We start from the raw sequence: 22,748 nt of genomic DNA, 5'->3' as shown, positions 1-22,748 counted from the left end.
TAAACAAAAATTTTCTGTTGGCTGCTTACTAAAAAAAAAAATACTTTGAAAAAAAATTTAGTTTATAAAATGCAAAAAAAAAAAAAAAAAAAAAAAACTCCAATGGTTACAAATACCCCCCAAAATACACCTTTTCTTCAAAAATAAAGTTTTACGAAAAATGTATCCAAAAAAAATATTTGTTCTTTGTTCTAAAAAGAATAATTGTTCATTAATTCAAAGAAAAAACTTTTCATACAAAAAAAAAAATTAAAGACAGTTGACAAAAAAGTAAAATAAATAAAACAGTAAATTTCATGAAAATTTTACGATAGGTTTATTTAATTTTTTTATATTGACTTTTGTTTGCTCGGTGTAATCCAGCAACTTCCGTCGTCCGCCGGGCGTTGCCAAGTGAAACTCATGGAAAAATGGGATTTAAAATGCAATAGTACCAGATTTTCAAAGTCAGATACAAATGGTGATCCATTTAATATATTGATACTTGATTCAAGCTAACCTATTTTTCATTTTTTAAATTGAGTGCGCCCCACTCAAAAGGATTTGCCTCAAAGTTTAGTGCAGGTGCATTCTTTGTTGTTTGAGCAGGTCCCTTACTTAAAAGCATGGTGGAAGACATTAATCCAATTATATAGTAAGCTTTGAAAATATATATATGGCAATTAAACTATACAGAATTTTTACGCATTTTGTCCTCATGAGGATTTGGAATTGATGTTATCAAATGTTTTTATATATTCATGTAGTGTTGAATTTGCTAGTTAGCCAGTCAGATTCTTTGTTATTTCTGTAGCCATTTTCATCAACCAGTGGTTATACGTGTATCAGACAAAGGTTCACTTGCATCTTTCTTTGTTTAGTTTTGGAGGGAGTTGGCCAAAAACTAAGCTAATATGCATAAAAATATAAACGGACACATCCAAACACCCCCAGGTTAAAACTAGGCCACCTTTTTGATACACAAAGAAAGATGACGGACTAAAATCTCATGATCTGGAAGGTAATCCGGAGGTGTTATTTCTCACCGCCAGAATGAAGTCATTTTAATATCAAAGATGATTGACTCTCGCAGGTATTTATTTCAACCCTTATGGTCAGTGCGGTAACCGGATGAAGACGTAATGGCAACCAAGTAAGTGTTTGGTGCTTTGCTTTATGCTCGCTTCATCTCTTGCTTCTATCTTTATTTCCATTTAACACAACAACCCTCCCACCTATGTTCTTGTTTCCAGGTGTCATCTTGTTGCCAGGCGCCATTTTGTGATGGCTGAATCTATGTCTTCTGACTGGAACTCTTTCTAAAACTGTTGCATCCAGACGACTTCATTTAATTTTCAGTTGTCTTTCCTATGCTTATCTGGACGATATTTTTCTCTGATTGAAAACAACAACATGAGGTACATGTGTATATTGATCTTTAAAACCAACGCATTTCAGGTGAAAACATTATGTATCGTGTCGAAATTAGTAAAAATTCGAAAAATTATGAAAAATCATCCAGTAGATGATTTGCTGGAAGTATTTTGAAATTAAAAATAAAAAAAATTAAAAAAAAATTAGTAACAGTTATTTTTTGAGGTCTTGTGTTTAAAAGTGTCAGTACGTATTTATTTTAGTCAAAATTATTGATTGCAGTTACCTCCCCCTGAATCTTGCAAACTCTCCCATATCATAACGTATGATGAAATTCTAAATATCTCTAAACTCGATAATTTTTTTATTTTTACTTGTAATTTTTTTTTTACTGGATTGTTTTCGGAAATTTTTTTAATTTATACGAATTTCAACATGAAAGGCAAGTATGTAATGTTTTCACCTGAAATGTGTTTTGTTTAAAAAAAAAAAAAAAAAAACATCAATCTACACAAGCATCCAACATGACTACAGTACAAATTAAAAAAAAAAAATTTATTTTGAAAAAAAAAAGCTTGTTTTAAGCTTGGATTTTTGTTAGTGTATCATTGTTTTAAGATTGTCGTTTTATTTTACACAATTTTCTGACCACACCCCACGGCGGGTGTGAACGTGTGTTTCTGAGTGAAGTTTTTTTTTTTTTTTTTTTTTTTTTATAAATACATCTGTATTATTCAGGATTTAGCTGGGAAAAAAGTACCCTTTGCCAGTGATGTCAGACACAAGATTTTGTCTCGTATTTTATTCGCATTGCACAACACTCTTTTGGTGCTTATTCAAATTAGCACTTATGGCGGCATTTAAAATTCAGGGGGGGGGGACTAGTTGATCAATTTTTGTGATTTTTGGAATATGCCATCTTCATTCCATGACAAGTTGGTACATAATGAACAGTTTTCTTCAATTTTGTTTATTGCCATAAGTGCCAATCTGAATAAGCAATGTTTTTTTTGTTAGTTTTTTTTTATGCCATTTTGTAATCTTTGAAAATTCTTTCTTTCTCATCAGAGAGGAGTTATTCACGGAATGATGATCAAAGTAAAGATGGCAGACTAAAAGGTAGACATTTTTTTGTCACTAAAACTTTTTGTTTAAGTTTATTATAGAGATTTAAAAAAAAAAAAAATTTGCTGATTGTTTGGAATACTGAATATCAAAATTTGAAAAATTGAATTTCAATTAAAAGCCGATGTTATCTATATAATTTTTGTGTCAATGTCGACTAAAATCAATGTTATCTACTCAATTGTTGTATTGCAATTAATAACATATTACTACATTATTACTTTTTTGGGAATGTGATTTAAATAAGGGAACTAACTCATAGTTTGGAATTTGAATCAAAGAAGAATTTATTAAAATAAAAACGAAACATGAAATACGTAACAATGTGAACATATATGCATATTTTTTTTTTATACATATATCAATTTTAGTGTAACTTTTGTTAAGGGTATGTGTTTTTATAAGGTTAGTGCATTCTTTATTTAACTAATTAGTTTTTTTAACCGTTTACTTATTTTAGAACCCACAGTCATGAAGGATAAGGCAACATCACCAGCGGAATTGGGTGGGGCTGTGGGTGGGGTTCCTCTTCCCGAAGATGGAGATACACGTTCGACCGATTCTAAATCACTCACTCCCACTGAAGTATCAGCATTGTTACCTGCTCGAGAATATTTTTACAAAGATGATCAAAAAGCAAGGTTGATAGCTTATTTCCTTTATTTTTTCCCTTCCCTTATTTTCTTCCTTTCTTTTCCTTTTTTCCTTTCTCTTTTTTCCTCCCCCATTTTCCTTTCTGTATTTTCCTCCCCCATTTTCCTTTCTGTATTTTCCTCCCCCATTTTCCTTTCTGTATTTTCCTCCCCCATTTTCCTTTCTCTATTTTCCTCCCCCTTTTTGCTTTCTCTATTTTCCTCCCCCTTTTTGCTTTCTCTATTTTCCACCCCCTTTTTCCTTTCTCTATTTTCCTCCCCCTTTTTCCTTCCTTTGTTTGCTTCCCTTTTTTCCTTTTGTTTGCTTCCCTTTTTTCCTTTTGTTTGCTTCCCTTTTTTCCTTCCTTTGTTTGCTTCCCTTTTTTCCTTCCTTTGTTTGCTTCCCTTTTTTCCTTCCTTTGTTTGCTTCCCTTTTTTCCTTCCTTTGTTTGCTTCCCTTTTTTCCTTCCTTTGTTTGCTTCCCTTTTTTCCTTCCTTTGTTTGCTTCCCTTTTTTCCTTCCTTTGTTTGCTTCCCTTTTTTCCTTCCTTTGTTTGCTTCCCTTTTTTCCTTCCTTTGTTTGCTTCCCTTTTTTCCTTCCTTTGTTTGCTTCCCTTTTTTCCTTCCTTTGTTTGCTTCCCTTTTTCCTTCCTTTGTTTGCTTTCCTTTTTTCCTTCCTTTGTTCGCTTCCCTTTTTTCCTTCCTTTTTTTTTCTTCCTTTTTTTCTTCCCTTTTTTTCCTTCCTTTGTTTGGTTTCCTTTTTTTTCCTTCCTTTGTTTGCTTTCCTTTTTTCCTTCCTTTGTTTACTTCCCTTTTTTCCTTCTTTTGTTATCTTCCCTTCTTTTTTCCTTCTTTTGTTAACTTCCCTTCTTTTTTCCTTCCTTTGTTTTCTTCCCTTCTTTTTTCCTTCCTTTGTTTGCTTCCTTTCTTTTTTCCTTCCTTTGTTTCTTACCTTTTCCTTTCCTTCTTTTTTCCTTTCCTTCTTTTTTCCTTTTCTTTTCCTTTCCTTCTTTTTTCCTTTCCTTCCCTTTTCCTTTCCTTCCCTTTTCCTTTCCTTCCCTTTTCCTTTCCTTCCCTTTTCCTTTCCTTCTTTTTTCCTTTCCTTCTTTTTTCCTTTCCTTCTTTTTTCCTTTCCTTCTTTTTTCCTTTCCTTCTTTTTTCCTTTCCTTCTTTTTTCCTTTCCTTCTTTTTTCCTTTCCTTCTTTTTTCCTTTCCTTCTTTTTTCCTTTCCTTCTTTCCTTTCCTTCTTTTTTCCTTTCCTTTTTTCCTTTTTTCCTTTCCTTCTTTTTTCCTTCCCTTTTCCTTTCCTTCTCCTTTCTTTGTTCCTTTCGTTCCTTTTTTCCAGTTCTTATTTCCTTCCTTACCTTTTATTCCATTTTTCTCTTCTCCTTTTCTCCATGTCCTTAATAACTTATTTCTTTTTGCCTCACTTTTTTCCTCTTTTGCCTCACTTTTTCCTCTTTTGTCTTTTTCTCGTGAAAATTCCTGTGAAAACAACATTCAAGATGAACATAATAATAATCAAAATCATCAGTTGTCATCTGAAATATTTAAAAATATAATTCTGCACGTTAAATATGTTTATATCCTAACTGTGGCCATGTAACTGAAAAAAAAAAAATTTTTTTTTTTGTACACTTTACTTTATGATGAAGTAATATTTGTGCTTTCTTTAACAGGCGACGTTACCGTCGGGAGCATGGGCGTGTAGCAGCAAGGCGTGCCCCTCGTCGAAATTCCCCACCCCTGACTGCCCTATCCAACATGATTGTTGGGTCTGGTGGTCACTTGGCTTCCTCACATGATGACACCACAGAGGGAGCGATGCATTATTTTCAGGATGAGCTTGGTAATTCCATCATTATTCATTTTTATTTTGCAACCGTTTCTTTTCAGCTTGATTTAAAAATTATTTAAAACTAGCAGGACCTGTTAGCTGGCATTTCCCAGTGGAAGCATGCCCCTCCACCCCATAAAAACTTAAGTATGCCTGTTGTTGGTATTGCCCTACCCCCAACAACCTCATGTTAAGAACGACTTTTGAATTAGACACTCTTAACATCCTCATGGTAAGAATGACTCTCAACCTACCCCTGTTAAGAACGGTTTTCGGAATGCACTCCATTTTGTGTGTGGGGGGGGACAAACTATCTGCCCCAAATTTAATCTTGATAATCGTTGTCATGATCCCTCACGCGCAAATACTATGAACCCACCTTTAATTTTTGTGTGTGCAGTGTCAGTCGGACGGTAACTACATTGCCCGAAAACTTCTATTAAATATGCGGTTTTTTATAACGCAAATAGGTCACAAATACGTAGATAAGTCAAAATGTTTGTTTGTTTTTTTTAATAATTTCTCAATTGTTGTTTCTATAAATAACTTTGTGCTTAATTACATTGATTTAACCCAGCAGTATTTGTTACAAGGAGTTTTAAAAAATGTTATGGTCGGTAAGTAGGAAGGATCAAACCCGGAGTCATGAGTAAAAGTAGGAAAATAAAGTGTGAAAAAAAAACAAAAAAAAAACATCTGCAACGTTAACAGTTCGGCCACCAAGAAAAGTCCATTCCAGTTGTTTAGGAAAAAAAAAAAAAACGACTACGGTAGGTCGGCGCGAACGTGAAAATATAATGTGAATTGTCCAGCACCCTAACCACTACGCCACAGAGCACTGCAGCTTAGTTTAGTGATTTTAAATAACTTCACATGAAAGAACTACGAAGCCAAACCGGTGTTCTCTTCTCAACTGTTCCTTGTGAACGATCCCTAAACGGTGTTAAGTGGTGGCAGGGGGAGGAGGAATTTATTAGAGAAAATATTTTACCACTTCCATTGATCTTAACCGATTTTGGCCGTGACTTCTCAGCAGAAAAAAGTATAGAAATCTAAGATTATCGAGGAATTTGAGAAATAATAAGCCTATAACACACCTCAGATATTGTTCTGCCGTTTGTGCATATTATATTTGCATGAAATATCTTGATTTTTAATCCTATTAAGGTCAAAATCAGACGGGGGAAAAATGAGTTCATTTTATTTATATAGAGATAATCAAAAAACTACTTATTTGCAGACCATTTGTTGTAATCAAACTATTTTCCCCTATAAAATTATAAGAAGTTTGGTGTATAAGATTTATAATACAAAAATACAAAAACTTCTGTCCGTATTGTTTTGAAGTAAATAAGTGTGTATTTTTTTTTTCCGAAAGGTGTTTTTCTCTCGCTTTCTGTCTCTTTATCTAGATATCAATCTATCTGCCTCTCAGCAAGTCTATCTTACGCTGTCTGTGTATCTTGATTTGTCCGTGTGTATGTGCTTACAAAATCTGTTGTTCACCCGCTGGTATCACAAACCTTGAATATGTTGATTACGTCTTTGTTTTAATTTGCATAAAACAAAAAGTTTAATTGACAACAGTAGAAGAATTGAATTAATATAGTGGAGAAAAGGAAAATGTAACAAAAAAGAAACGTGTTGTTTAGCGTCCATGTTTTTTTAACAGCTAATGTGTTCGTTTATTCAATAAGGTATCTATTCTCAAATAAGCGGGTTGAAAGGTAGCAACCAATGAGAAGTGATAAAAATGTGTAAGAGAGAATTTTTTTTTTTTTTATAAGGGAAATGAAAAGTTAATGCTTTGTATAGTAGTTTATAATCCAGTTAAGGATGACTGGAGGACAGTAAGAATGTGTATATATATATCCCGGGTGTAGACTGGTGGCAGGAAGAGTACTGTAGAAAGAGAGGAAAAGATAAGAACTACCTCTCTGTAGATGATGGCCATCATCATGATGCCTCTCAAAGGATGCAATATAGGGTTTTTATTTAACGAATAAATGTGTCTGACGGCGGTCAGAAGTTAGATAAGATGGCTGATAATAGTTTAGACATAATAAATTTGTATGTGGCATCTGTTCTTGCAAACCTATGGTAATTTGGTCCAGGAAAAACTGCATCTCTTATATATATATATATATATATATATATATATATATATATGGATAAAATTTTTGGATGTGTCTTCGCAACTTTGTTATGTGTCTTTGATGCTAATTTTTGTTTAATCATCTTCACTCAACCAATAAAAGAAAAAAATATTATACAGAACTTTTTATAGTAATGAGAAATCAGGAAATTTATTTTTTTTTTTTATATCACTGTTATTTCGCCCTAAACAAGGTAAGGTACAGTGCCGTTTGAACATAAGGGGCTATTGCATTAACATGTAGACACTCGGGGACCCGACACATTGTAAACTCAGTCGCAAAGGAGACAAAGAATAGGAAAGAACTTCAACTCGCTGTTTTAGGTTTTAAGAAAAGACCTTCATTCCTCATTCTGTCACCACGTCTGACTTCACACACGTCTCTGTGATCATCATTCTATGCACGCATTGTTTTTATTTTCCTTTTTCTTTGCTGTGACATCACTTTGCACACAGCTCATCATTTAAATACAGCTGCTATCAGCACACCCGCCCTCTGTTACATTACTATTTGGGACAAAATCTACAGGGATACTATGTAGGGAGTTCAGCAGCAAGATCTTTGTTAACATTACACTTGCACAAACTTCTGCATGTCAGTACAGTCAAGAAAGCAGCAAACTGGGAGGGAATTCCAAAGTCTAACAGTTTGAGGGAAGAAACTATTTGAATAGAAAACTTTCCAGCATCTGAGGATATCTACAGTGTCAAGGGGAGATTTTAATGCTTGTCGGGTTAGTTGAGGATATTTACATCAACGTGTGTGGGGGAGGGGAGTACAAGTGCTTTGGGTTCATCGGAGCACATTCCATTAAAATATTTATAAAATAGGTACAGGGATGGGACAGAGTTTGGGAGTTTGGTTGATAGTGCTTATTAGGATCTGTCTAAGAGCGAGAAACTAGTGGCAGATGCACCAGCCCAGATATGACTACAATATTCCATGCATGGGCGAATGGTGATTTTTTGAAGTTTTAGATGAGTTACAGGTACATGTCCTTGAACTTTTGATGAGGATCAAAGTGTAGTATATGTTCTGATCATATTTCATCTCTTTTGTTAGTGAAGAAAAAAAAAAATCCTGGTTCCTGTTCAAAATTCCTCCAATATTAAAAAACAAAAGTAAAGAAAAATCTGTATACATAGGCATTGTAACATAAATCTAGGAAGTATGAATTATTGAGTTATTTTCCTTTTTGTTTCTTGTCATTTTTTTTCAAAATGGCAAGTGAGATAGTTACTCCTCAGATACTAGCAAAAAGCAAAAAAAAGTTGGGGGTTTTTTTTTTCTTTCTTTTTTTTTTTTTTTCATTTAAAAATCAAAGTAATTTGGGTGTTTTTTTTGGGGGGAGGGGGTTATACATTTTGGTTTTGTCATGAGTATGTACATCATACTTTTTTTTTTTCATGGGGGTGGGGGTTATGAGTAGAAATAAAATCCTTTTAAATTGAGGCAATTTCTGTTTCTGGATGTCTAAAGTGATGTGATGAAGACAAGGTCACAAATTCGGCATCTCCTATTTTTCTCCCAAGATAGATACTAGATTGGGCTGGCTGAGGGCCAATTACATTGAGAATAAGGAAGATTACCAATGCTCTGATAAGCCATTTATAACATGAGATGGGGCAGCATCAGATGGCCTGTGATATTCCTGCTGACAGAAAACAGCTGATCTTCTAAAAATTTTTAATCTTTTAATACACGACAATAAATTAAGAATTTAAAAACCTGAAATCACTGTTTAAATGCTTTCAAATTCCTCTCAAATTTTGGAAGATAACAATATAATTCATCCATTTTATTTATTTATTTTTTTTTTTCCTATGAACAAAAGTATAAATACGTTACCATTATCATTTAACGTCAGTTTCTATGTATTACGTTTTATTTTTTTTTTTTACAAAATTGTTTTAAACTAGAATTGCATTTTGTTTTTATTAATAAATTAATAATTAATTGAATGATTTTTAATGTTTTAATTTTTACAAATCTTGCTTTTTCATATTTACATACGCACAATATTTTATTAACGGCGATTTAAAAATACCATTTAACAAAAGAACAAAAAACAGATTCTGAGATTATCAAAGACTCCCCACCTCACCCCACTCAGAGACTGAAACTTGCACTGTAGGTGAAGATATGTTGAAAATAACGCATTCATTTTGCTCTGTTTTAAAAATAAAAATTTCAGTTCAACTTTACTATAGTGTGTCGGCCGACCCAATTGTGTATTTTTGAACAAAGACATTTCAAGAAAAAACATTATTACGTACTTAATTGTCATGTCGAAATTAGTATAAATACCAAACATTACGGGGAAAAAAAATAAATGGTCCTGTAGATGTGCTAGAGCTGATTTTCGGAAAAAAGCGTGCAGTAAATCGAGAAAGCAAAATGGCCGACCTGAAAGATAGTGTCATTGTATTCTGTACAAATTAACTTACACAATTGAATGCAATTCTCTCCCCCTGATTTTGATCTTCTAAAAACTTACAGTGAAAAATCGCAACCTCGAAAAATTTTGTTTTTACTAATAGGTATTTTTTTATTGGACCATTTTTCTGTAGTTTTTGGAATTTATACTAATTTTGGCATGGCATGTAAGTATGTAATGTTTTTCTTTGAAATGCACTTTTTTTTAAAGACATAGTATAGAAAATTTGCATCAAATTTTCTGATAACCCAATAAATTTTTCTCTTTTCCAGGAAACTGGTTTACCTACACGTTTGGTGAGAACAGTTCTGGTGTAGCTCAGGGAGTCTTGGATACAGAAGAAAAATGGATAGACATGATGAAGTCTACCGATAAAGGGTTTGTACTTTTTATGAATTTTGAGATGAGACTTTATAGTTTGCAGAACTAATCCATAAGCATTTCAATTCTGAAAGATATTCATTAAAAATCCACCAAAAATGAGCTATTCATATATACCTATTATGGGGTTAAATGGTAATATGAACGAAGGAACACGGACCTTTTATCGACGAACATGTATTCACATATATTACAGACAAAAGCAGGTTGAGCAATACCATTCCTCAATCGTAGGGTGTTTGCACATGACCTCCTTGGCCACGTGCTAATATTTGACTGCCGGGCACCGGTACTCTATACCGGAAGTGACGTCATGAGATAGTCCATTAATCCCATGGAAGGGCATCTCCAACAATACATAATCTGTTTGTTGTATGGCATTCAACTTACGCAGATTAAACCAGCTTCCTCCAAAAGGAGGAAGTGTCAAGAGAATATTCGCAGGTGGTCTCCAGTCTAATTGGGAGGAACTACGAAAAATATTATAAAATAAAAAAGCATAACTGTAATAATACAACCTCATCACAACAAAGCAATTACAATTGCCGAAACCGGGATAACTACATTCTAACTAAAGTGTGTCTAACCAATCAACTATGAAAAATGAAACAGCAATTATTAGTATAAATTAGCCTTGCATAATAAAAATGTATATGGAAGAAACATATGCGTTTCCCATAAAATTAAGTAAACCACTGTTACTTCTTTACAAACCAATATCAGAAGCACCTTAGGAGATGTACAAATAAGATTGCCAAAAGAAACAACTTCCTAAAGAAAGTAGCCTGAACGTGATGGGGAGCTTGCCAAAGAGTCCTTAGAACAACAGCAGTCACACTCTGCTACAGTGCTGCAGAATACTTCACCCTAGCATTGTCTCAGTCAACACACCCGATCCATTGAAAAAAAAAAAAAAACTCTGAGAAACTATGTGTATTACCTCAGAATGTCTTAAGTCATCCTCAACACACTGGCTACCAGTAGCAAGCTCAATTGCACCACCTTACATAAGGAGGGAAGAGGCAACTAAAAAATGGATTCAAAACGTCGAGGAGGACACCACGGAATTATCAATCCAACAAATTTTAAAAAATGTCCCAGACTCAAGTCCCAAAAGCCGTTCTACAACTCAAAAACCAAAAATTTCAACCCAGTTGAGATATGGAAGGAGCAACAGAGAAACGATACTCTCAAAGGAGGAGACATCATTGAAGACCCAACTTTTCACCTTCCAGGTTTTGCTACAAATAGTAGAAAGCAGTGGGTAGCCACAAACCGGGTCAAAGCAAGACACTGCATGACTGCAGTAAACAAATTCAGGGGGAGACAAACAGACTTCTCCATCTGCCCAAAGTGCAAGGAAGTCCCTCCAGGACACAGCCCACCTGATCCTACACTGTTCAGTTACTCGACTAGAAGGAGGCTATGCGACAGCTCATCTATCTGAAGACAATTTCTCAGGCGGGCTAAAATATGGCGGTATAGAGGTCTAATCAATACAATACTACTACTAAAAATCAACAGAATGAAAAACAGCACTTCTTTCTCTTTCTCTAAGCTAAAGGTGACGATCTAAAAAAACAATTGTAAAATGGAATATTATTAGTGGTCGGACAATTAATCGGGAATCGGAAAAATTGGAACTTTTTGGGGTACTGGAATCAGAAAAATTTATGCCCATTTTCTGATGCCAAAACTATTGCTTTAATTATCTTTTTTTTTATATTTGATTTTATTTGATTTTATTTGATTCTGTTTAAAACAAAGTCTTCCATAACTGGTAGTAATAATAAATATTTATTTTAAACAGTAAAGCTAAACGCTATGGATCACCCACCACAAATGTGTTTTTAAGTTTGAGGAAATATATGCACATTTAACATGTTTTTACGGTAATCAGGGAAAAAAATAATTATTTTGTAGTTAATTTTTTTTTGTTTTATCTATTACATTTTCACCCCGAACAAGACACATTGCCACTTTGATGTAGGGGCTACTATCAGGGACCTAAGTTGCAGGGGTACTATGTAGGGAGTTGGGCAGCAAGATGTCGGTTCACACTACACTTGAACTTCTGCATGCCAGTACCATTGGGGAAGCAGGAACCCGGAAGAGAATTCCAAAAGTCTAGCTGTTCTGGGGAAGAAGCTATTAGAGTAGAAGGCTTTCTTACATCTAGGGATCTCTACTTTGTAGGGGTGGGATTTTGCTGCTTTTTGGGTTTGTCGGAGGTATTTTCGTCAAGGGTATACAAGGGCTTGTAGTTCGTCTGAACATCCACTATTAAAATACTTGTGAAACAGGCAGAGGGATGCAAGATTTCTTCGATAGAACAGGGACTGAAGCTTAGATGACAGTTCAGGACCTATCAGATTGGCACTCTCTTTTGAACCCTCTCTAGGAGTGAGAGACTAGTAGCAGATGCACCAGCCCAAATGTGACAGCAGTACTCCATACATGGGCGAATGGTAGCTTTGTAGAGGTACAGGATACTTTCAGGCGTAAGTAACTTTCTAGCACGATAGAGAGAGCCCACCTTCTTCGCAGCAGCCTTGGCAATGATCTCGATATATCTATTATACAGATTTATGAAGAATCGGAATCGGGAATTTAGTATCGAATCTGGAAAAATATTAGAATCGTCCCATCACTGAATATTAAAAAAAAAAATGTTGTTAATTATTCTTCCCAGGTCATTAGATGATCTGTGTTTCTTATGCCTCTATGAAAAGTCAGCAATCGTAATATTTCATGAGAAATATAATTATTGAACAATAAATTGGAGCAATTGATTGGATTATATAACGAGGGCCATTGTTTGAATAAAAAGGTTCAAGTAAAAGAGTTGGAGGTGACCCCAAACAAAAGTCATTAAAACTATGTGACTTCTAAATGAAGATATTGGCTGGCAAGAATTCAAACAGAAAAAATGTTCCTGATGCCATCCCCAATAGTGGATGGGTGCACAATGTAACTAAGTATACTGTGACAAGCTCTTTATCTAAGGCACAATCACGTTGACTCATTGGTTCTTGCCAGATTACCAAAGCTAAGCAGTGTCGAGCCTATCCAGTACCAGATGGGTGACCATTTTGAAAGGCGAAGCATTGTATGTACCGCAAGGTAAAAAAATACCATGTTGGGAAATTGGCGCTGTCTATCCTTCTCTCGAGGGTAGATGGGCCTCTCTTCAGCCATGGTAGGCAACCCATCTTGTGTTGGCGTCACAATAAAAAAAAGAATACCCTTGATAGCTCAAGCGAAGCATCAAGTATTCAGCTACGGACAAGATTTGAATTACACTAAAGTGTAGTATCTGTTCTTCAGATGCTGCACTTCTATTTCTTGTTCTCTTTCGGTGGAGGAGAAATCCTTCACGACTGAGACAATTTTTATTTTTGTACCTTTTCTCCACGTTAAAAAACGACCCTGGTGTCTAACTCTGTCCCGTGGGGAGGCATAGTAAATAGGTACACTACAAACTTGTGTAGTGAGTTCAATCTCGGCTGTGGTCACATGTTATATTTTTATGTTATCTATCTACCTATCTTTCCCTGTCTCACACATGATTTATCAGCAGATGAATAGAACCTAGGTTTCGGCTGAGTGTTAGGTATGGTTGTGTACTCAAATGCTTTATTATACCATGAAATCAATTTGACAAGGTTCAAAAGAGAGTCGCAAACCTGATAGGCCCTGAACTGGCATCTAAGCTTCAGCCTCTGTCCCATCGACGAAATGTTGCATCCCTCTGCCTGTTCTACAAGTATTTTAGTGGTGAATGCTCTGACGAACTGCAATCACTTGTGCCCCCACAACGTGAGCACCCTCGACAAACTCGACAGGCTGCTAAATCCCACCCCCACACTGTAGAGATCCCTAGATGTAAAAGATCTTTCTACTTCAATAGTTTCTTCCCCAGAACTGCTAGACTTTGGAATTCCATTCCAGGTCCCTGCTTCCCCAACAGTACTGACGTGCAGAAGTTCAAGTGTAGCGTGAACCGACATCTTGCTGCCCAAATCCCTACATAGTACCCCAGTAGTTGTTGCCCCTGATAGTAGCCCCCTACACCAAAGTGACAGTTGCCTCTTGTTTGGGGTGAAAATGTAAAAAAAAAAAAAAAAAAAAAATCAATGTGTGAATGGAACCAAGAATTATTGCTGTTGAAAAAGAAATTATATTTATTTTACTCGTGTTTGAACATTTACGTGAACAACAATCAAATAGCGACCAAAACGAATACAAGGTTTTTGAACATATATAATTTATTGAAATGAAATATGAGGAATGAAATCGTGTCGTAAAACAAATGATTTTTGTAGCGAGTGAATCGCTGGAGATCACTACACAGTAGATTTGCATAATAGCGTAATTCATAAATTGATAAGACATTAGACTTGCTGGGTCTTCACTGTATACCAGCTGCATCTTTTTTTTTCTTGGGTTTTTTTTTTTTTTTTTGCACATAGTCTCTTTTCACACCACAATGTATGAATTAATTTCCTTTCTTTTTACATTACATTGGGTGCCCGGCATTACCCGGGTGTTTGGAGGTATCTGAGCAAAATAAATATTACTCTCTTGTTTTTTAATTTTATTAATAATCGAGCACTCTGCTGGAGTTCTCTCCAACTTATGCCCCTAGCTTTCCTGGCAAAATCCAAGATGGCAGTCTGAGAATTTGTACACGTTGGATCGTATCTCTCTTTTTGTGTTTTTTTTTTCTAAATATCACCTTTAAAGAGAGCGTTTTAAGTTTTCAATTAACATGTTCCTTATCTTTATAAAATATTCTTCTCCCTTTTTAATCTTTTAAAATCTGTGTTGTTGTTTGTTTTACAAAGGATTCACCACTAATTAAGGTCTAGAGGCTATTCGAGGATAAGTATTAATGCGTGTAAGGTGGTCAGTGAGATAACGTAATGATTGGTAGTAGGAAGGCTCGAATCCGTACCGCAAAGGAGGAAAAGAACATAAAAAAAAAAAAAAGTAACATCTTTGGTGTAGCGCCCATCACCAAACCTGAAGTGACAAATATTTAAATTAAGGCTAGTCAATCGAAAAGAGGGAATGACTTTTGAAAATATCAGCAAAAAAAGCTACCCCACCCTGTAGATAAGTGCCCAGTTGAGGGTGAAGTAATTAATGTTTTTAGCAAATTTTTGATTTTCGTCGTCCAAAAGGTCGAGCTTCAAAACGATACCGATCTCATGAAAATCCATCACCTCTGTGGAAAGTTTTAGGCAGACATACAAACATACATTTAAACAAGCAGGTGAGATTTATATTATAGATTACGTTGGAGGACACAAATAGTGAGAGAAATACCGTGTCTGGGTGTGGGTGGGGTCATTTATCTTCATCATTTCAATAAGTATTTAAGTTTGGAGGACTGGTTGGTGGTGGTGGTGGAAGATTGTCGCTTGTCTAGTAATTATAACAGAAAGGGGTGGAAGGTCTTGTTTTCCGGCATTATAGTTCAGTCATGATTCTATGTCACATTAGTAAAAAAAAAAAGTATGATTTTTGTGGCAAGTTGAATCAAGGCAAGCAGACATATTTTTTGTTTGTAAAGACTGGATTGGTTTCTTTTATTTTTTGTTGTTTGATCATCTCTTTTATTTTATTCGTATCACTCAGCCTCTCATGTCACAATCTGAATTATATGATAGGGTTTGTTTCTTCACATGTATTCTTGTATTTTATTGAATCAATGTCTGCAGACAGATCCTTTTTTTCTGAAAACGTTTGTTGATACAGTCAATTTGAATTTTTATTTCTTCCTATGCTTAATCGTTTTTCATATATATGTGTGTGTGTGTGTTAATCAATTACTTGAAACATACTCGGTTTGTATATACCAATCATAATGACTTAAAACATCTTTCTCAAATATTTTATAAAGATTTTATAATCAAAAACATTTTTTTATTAAAAAGTTTTAAAAAGTTCAAACTCAATGAATGGCTTTTTATTGGGTCCCAGAGAATATATAGTGAAGCATAATAATTTTCCAAGTTTCAAATATCAAGTTTTCTCAGCTAATCATTTATTACTTTTAAAAAGTTATCCGTAACAATATTTTGTTTGTATTGCGACCAACTTGTTTGCAAAACCATGTTATTGCTGCATATTTAGTCACATAAGTTTTTTTTTTTTATGTAAACATCTGAAGAGCATGTGACTAAACATGCAGCAATGACATAATTTTGCAGACTTGTTAATCGCAATACCAAACAATATTAGTATTAGGAACTTGGAGAATTATTATACTACACACACACACACACACATTATATATATATATATATATATATATATATATATACACACATATTTTGAAAAAAAAAAAAAAATATTCTTCTTCCACAAACAGTAAAAATAATTCACGTGAACCCTTTCGAACATTGTTGCAAGGAATGAATGCAACCCAAAATACAAATTTCCAGTTGTTTTTTTTTTAACATCTTTCATTTTTATTTCGCTATTTTTTTTGTGATCAAGAGCGAAGGACCACTTGAAATATAAGAATAAAATATTAAATATAAAAAAAAACAGCCCCATTTTTATTCTTTGTAAAACCCTCATAACCTTGAAATTACTATATATATATATATATATATATATATACAAATGCATTTTTTCCTTTTTAAGTAACTTATGTTTTGATGTTTTCCCCCATTTCTAGTTTCAGGGAAAGTTCCTCCAGCAGTGGCTCAGGATCTCCAGTAATAATTGATCCCTCACCAAAGGTCGATGAACGGCCCAGCACGTTCCGGCCAACCTCTCTGGATTTTGAAACAAACATACGTACAGCGCAAACTTTTTACCCCTGGCAAATCAACCAAATGGGTCAGTTGTGGACGTCCCAGTCAGGATTGGTTGAATCATACGCAATGCCCAGCACAGGTGATCTTTCGGACAGTCCATCCGTGACGGAGGCCTCCTCTTATCACAGGTCTCCGGATAAGCCGAAACAGTTTTACAAATTCTGGTTATTTCCAAACAAATACGTCAAAATACATTTTGATAGGTTAGCGTTATTAGCACTACTAGACAGGTGAGTACATTTACACGTTATTAGCACTACTAGACAGGTGAGTACATTTACACGTTTGTGTGTGTGTTTATATATTTCATTCTTTCATTCCACCATAAACAAACATTTCTGTAAAGTCTGAGGAGGCTACATGACGGCCAAAAAACGGTCGCGTAGCTGAAACAATAATGTAACTAAACAGAAAAAAACGGTAATAAAAAATAAAACGCACATTTGCTCTACAGCAGTATTGAGCACTTTCTTCATGTTTTTATTAATTACCACTTCTACTATATATATATATATATGTGTGTGTGTATGTGTGTGTGTTTTTTCAGTTATATTTAACAATTATACCAATCCTTTAATTCATGAAGCTCAGTATAATTACAGAGCATATAACAAAGAATTGACAAAATTTAAATTTGATAATTCAAACATGGCGTAAAAAAAAAAAATAAAATAAAATAAAAAGATAATTGCAACTACTCTTCCAATTTTCGGATTTTGTAATCATGCCCATATGCATTTATTTTCTTTTAATGAATTAATCGATGTTTTTTCTTCTGAGGATTTATCATTTATCCAGTTGGATTAATTTTCTTATGGCAGCTATTTTTTTGAATAAAAAATAAAAGCAACTTATAAAAACAAAACAATCCCATAGTTTAAAAATGACAATATATATATATATATATATATATATATATATATATATATATATATATATATATATATATATACACACACACACACACACACACACAGTATAACCCCAGGATAGGTTTTTTTTGTTTTTTTTTTTTTTTTTTTTTCAGGTTACACTGTGGAATGCAGTGTTTTTTTTCCGGACCCTGGTTTCATTACTTGCCCCGCCTTACAGTGTTATTTATAACATACATGTGTTATACTGTACTATATTTTGTTTCTAATTTTTAATATGTACTATATAAAATTTTGCTTAGATCCTTTCATGCAGCAATTTCACCTTAGGATCCCGGAAACGGATTAATGCCATATCCCGGGGTTCTACTATATATATATATGAACAAATGATTAATAAAACATGTTAAAAGACATCTTGAAAAAGAGTTAAAAACATATTTAATTTTAAAAAAGGAAGCACAAGATAAGTGGATAGTCCTTAATCCGCTGAGTTTTGAAGAAATACTCTCCTTCTCATCAGAGGGTAGGAATTAGCAAAATTGGGGATCGGATTTTGCATATAAAAGTATTTAATGAAACTACAAGTAAGTCACAGATCTTACTTGGTTAAAAAAAAAGGGTGAGGTAAGGGGAACAGGAGGCAAAAGAAAAATGATAAAAAGATTTTACATGAATGGATAGTCCGGTGAAGGGTAAAAAATCCATTCATGTGAAATCTTATTTATATATATATATATATATATATATATATAATCTTAATATATAATTTATTTAAAACTGTACAGAAGGTCAGAAAAACCATTGGTACCGTCGGTTTCAAGCCTAACATAAGGGGCACCAGTTAATGGTAAATAATGTTACGCTCTCGTCAGCCATACCGCACACATTATCTCTAATAATGTTCATTTTTATTTAATTATAGCTTGTCTGTCCAGATTTCTATATATTTTATTTATTGTAAATTTTTCAATTAATTATTTAATATATTTTAGCAAATATATGTTTAAATAATTTATTTTGTCCTATTCTGTTCTTAATTGACATGGCTTCCGGTGTGAGATAATGTGTGCGGTCCTGGTTTTTCCTCAGAAAGATAAATAGAAAACAATATGGCTGATAAGAGCGTAACATTATTTACCATTAACTGGTCCCCCTTATGTTAGGCTTTAAACTGATGGTACCAATGTTTTTCTGACCTTTTGTACAGTTTTAAATAATATTAAGCTCTTATATTGAAATTTTTTCTTTGTAATCGGGCACTTTGATGGAATTTCTTTCCCAAAAACAGTGAACATATAATTCAAAATGGCGTAATGTAAACATATTATAAGGTATATGCAGCTTCTCTTCCAATTTTCGGATTTTAATCATGTCAAAACGCATTTTATTTCCTTTTGATGGATTGATTGATTGTTGCTATTTTTTCTGATGAGCAAAATAGATTCACTAATTGATATAATAATTGATTGATTTTGTGCTACGAAACCGATACTGTCAAGAATTCTAAATGTCAACTGAATTAAAGGAATAGATTATAAGATGGACAACATGAACTTTGGAATATAGACTTTTGTCATTTATTCAATATATATATATATATATATATATCTATATATTTCTGCCCTTTTAAAAAGTAATTTTCTTAACAGTTAAGCAATGTCTGTGAAATAAAAGTATGTCAGTTGGCCTATGTGCGAAATTGTGACATTTATGCCTTATTTGGCTTTATAAATATTAAATTTCATTTAATTTTCCTTGCTGTTGATGGAATTCTGGACCAGAACCATAAGTTGTAGCATTTTTTTTTTTTTTTTTTTTTTGTTGGTGTCATGTACCTCGTCAGTGGCTAATGTTTGTTTCTTATTTGACCAACAGGAATCTGACCATTAGTGAGAATCTGGTTGCTGTGATTATGGCTGTAGCTGTCAGCTCTCTTGGAGCACTTATACTTTCGTCTCATTTCTATCAGGATTTGTACATTTTCCTATTTTGCTTCATCTTGGCAAGTTGTCAGTATTCTTTGCTCAAGGTAAGACAAAAATCTTCAAGAATTAACAATTATCAAGTTTTAGGCTTTGATTTTTTTTTTTTTTTTTTTTTTGTTTGTTTGTTTTTTTTTCTACACCTTTTTCTTCTACACCTTTTTTTCTTCTACACCTTTTTTTCTTCTACACCTTTTTCTTCTACACCTTTTTTTTCTACACCTTTTTCTTCTACAACTTTTTCTTCTACACCTTTTTCTTCTACACCTTTTTTTCTTCTACACCTTTTTCTTCTACACCTTTTTCTTCTACACCTTTTTCTTCTACAACTTTTTCTTCTACACCTTTTTTTCTTCTACACCTTTTTTTCTTCTACACCTTTTTCTTCTACACCTTTTTCTTCTACACCTTTTTCTTCTACACCTTTTTCTTCTACACCTTTTTTTCTTCTACACCTTTTTCTTCTACACCTTTTTCTTCTACACCTTTTTCTTCTACACCTTTTTCTTCTACACCTTTTTCTTCTAAACCTTTTTCTTCTACACCTTTTTCTTCTACACCTTTTTCTTCTACACCTTTTTTTCTTCTACACCTTTTTCTTCTACACCTTTTTCTTCTACACCTTTTTCTTCTACACCTTTTTCTTCTACACCTTTTTCTTCTACACCTTTTTCTTCTACACCTTTTTCTTCTACACCTTTTTCTTCTACACCTTTTTCTTCTACACCTTTTTCTTCTACACCTTTTTCTTCTACACCTTTTTCTTCTACACCTTTTTCTTCTACACCTTTTTCTTCTACACCTTTTTCTTCTACACCTTTTTCTTCTACACCTTTTTCTTCTACACCTTTTTCTTCTACACCTTTTTCTTCTACAACTTTTTCTTCTACAACTTTTTCTTCTACAACTTTTTCTTCTACAACTTTTTCTTCTACACCTTTTTCTTCTACACCTTTTTCTTCTACAACTTTTTCTTCTACAACTTTTTCTTCTACAACTTTTTCTTCTACAACTTTTTCTTCTACAACTTTTTCTTCTACAACTTTTTCTTCTACAACTTTTTCTTCTACAACTTTTTCTTCTACACCTTTTTCTTCTACACCTTTTTCTTCTACACCTTTTTCTTCTACACCTTTTTCTTCTACACCTTTTTCTTCTACACCTTTTTCTTCTACACCTTTTTCTTCTACACCTTTTTCTTCTACACCTTTTTCTTCTACACCTTTTTCTTCTACACCTTTTTCTTCTACACCTTTTTCTTCTACACCTTTTTCTTCTACACCTTTTTCTTCTACACCTTTTTCTTCTACACCTTTTTCTTCTACACCTTTTTCTTCTACACCTTTTTCTTCTACACCTTTTTCTTCTACACCTTTTTCTTCTACACCTTTTTCTTCTACACCTTTTTCTTCTACACCTTTTTCTTCTACACCTTTTTCTTCTACAACTTTTTCTTCTACAACTTTTTCTTCTACAACTTTTTCTTCTACAACTTTTTCTTCTACAACTTTTTCTTTTTTTTTCAACTTTTTTTTTCCACTTTTTTTTTTCCACAACTTTTTTTTTTTTTCCACAACTTTTTTTTTTTTTTACACAACTTTTTTTTTTTTTTCCACAACTTTTTTTTTTTTTTCCACAACTTTTTTTTTTTTTTCCACAACTTTTTTTTTTTTTCCACAACTTTTTTTTTTTTTTTCCACAACTTTTTTTTTTTTTTTTTTTTTCAACTTTTGTTTTTGTTGGGTTTTTTTTTTTTCCACAACTTTTTTTTTTTTTTTTTTAACTTTTGTTTTTCTTGGATTTTTTTTTCTTTTTTTTTTTTTCAACCTTTGTTTTTTGGTTTTTATTTCAAGCCTTTGTTTTTTGGGGTTTTTTTTTTTTCAGCCTTTGTTTTTTAAAATTTTTTTCAACTACTATATTATTATTTGTTTAAAATTGTTTGTTTAAATGTTTCCTTTTATTGTTTTGTCAGAGTGTGCAACCAGATGCCGCATCACCTATGCATGTAAGTTATTAACCACAATTTCATTTTTTTTCAAAAATATATTTACTGTAAGATGTTTTCTGCATCTAATGATAAAAAATAAATCCTCCTCCTTTTTTTTCTTTTATAAAATGTTTACACTTTTATTGTAGGGCTACAATCGACTAATAGTGTTCAGCCGTCCATTCTACTTCTGTTTGTGTTGTGGCCTTTTGAAGTTACTTGACTATGCAACCCATAATGTCTCCTCCACGGCCTTCATTATATATGGTTTTCCATTCACTGCATCCGCATCCTTGAAATTTGCGACAGAAATCATGAAAGGTAAAAATGTTTTCATATTATGAACTGTTTTTCATATTAGTGGCCTGGCAAAGCCACAGGGGAAACAACTAAGCAAATAAAAAAAACTAAGCAAAATTCATTCCAAAGCGGCAAAATTAAAGCTGGCCTGCCAGGACACTATATATACAAATGTAGGCAAATTTGGGCATATTTTATTGGTTTGAAAATATAGATTCTTTTTTAACAAATGTCATAAAATTTTTACCATAGAATAGTATTATAATCTACAAAAAGCCTGGAAATTTTCATGTAGTTTCCTCCCATCGAATCAAAGATATAAGCATTTCAATATTTAATTTGGCTACAAGTATAGATATATCCATATATATATATATATATATATATAGAGAGAGAGAGAGAGATAGCACTTTTTTTGGCAACTATTGGTCAGAATTTAACAAATGAAGACTTGTTGGAAAGCTAATAACCTGAATTGTGTAATGGGTTATGTGACATTTACCCTTAAGGTCACATGTTAAGAGGATCATACATCATCCAGAACCTATTTTTGGCTCTTTTTTACAGCCATAAAATGTTTCAATCAAAGTCATTTGTTTTCCTAGTTTTGCATATGAATTACAAAATATCTGATATTTTCCCAAAACCTGTGGTGTTGATGGAGGGAAGACTTTAAAACTTGCTGCTATGGTTTCAAATGATCTGAAATAAAAGCAAGGGGAGACTTGATTCCAAATATTTCTCTCATGTTATATCTCACCTTTTTGGTTTTCATACATAAAGTATATTTCACATTGTATAAGGCTTATTTGATACTGGAGATATTCGTAATCATACCGTATTTACAAAAG

At 33.3% G+C, this 22,748-nt stretch overlaps 1 protein-coding gene across 13 annotated transcripts in view; it reads left to right on the top strand.

Moving 5' to 3' along the window:
- LOC145255819 (pecanex-like protein 1) overlaps window positions 1–22,748 on the top strand; it is a 269,992-nt gene that overhangs the window by 195,333 nt on the left and 51,911 nt on the right. For all 13 annotated transcript variants that reach the window (XM_080114531.1, XM_080114532.1, XM_080114536.1 and 10 more), the window contains 8 exons: window positions 2,422–2,472; window positions 2,939–3,119; window positions 4,789–4,958; window positions 9,812–9,917; window positions 16,612–16,983; window positions 19,504–19,657; window positions 21,583–21,615; window positions 21,747–21,918. In XM_080114531.1, the coding sequence (XP_079970657.1) occupies window positions 2,422–2,472; window positions 2,939–3,119; window positions 4,789–4,958; window positions 9,812–9,917; window positions 16,612–16,983; window positions 19,504–19,657; window positions 21,583–21,615; window positions 21,747–21,918 (1,239 nt within the window). The remainder of the gene's footprint in view (window positions 1–2,421; window positions 2,473–2,938; window positions 3,120–4,788; window positions 4,959–9,811; window positions 9,918–16,611; window positions 16,984–19,503; window positions 19,658–21,582; window positions 21,616–21,746; window positions 21,919–22,748) is intronic.

The sequence above is a fragment of the Euprymna scolopes genome, chromosome 31 (genome assembly GCF_053919585.1).
Source record: "Euprymna scolopes isolate OS-2025 chromosome 31, ASM5391958v1, whole genome shotgun sequence".
Lineage (NCBI taxonomy): Eukaryota > Metazoa > Mollusca > Cephalopoda > Sepiida > Sepiolidae > Euprymna > Euprymna scolopes.
Note: the sequence above shows the minus strand (reverse complement) of the source record. Positions and strands in the feature narration are given on the sequence as shown.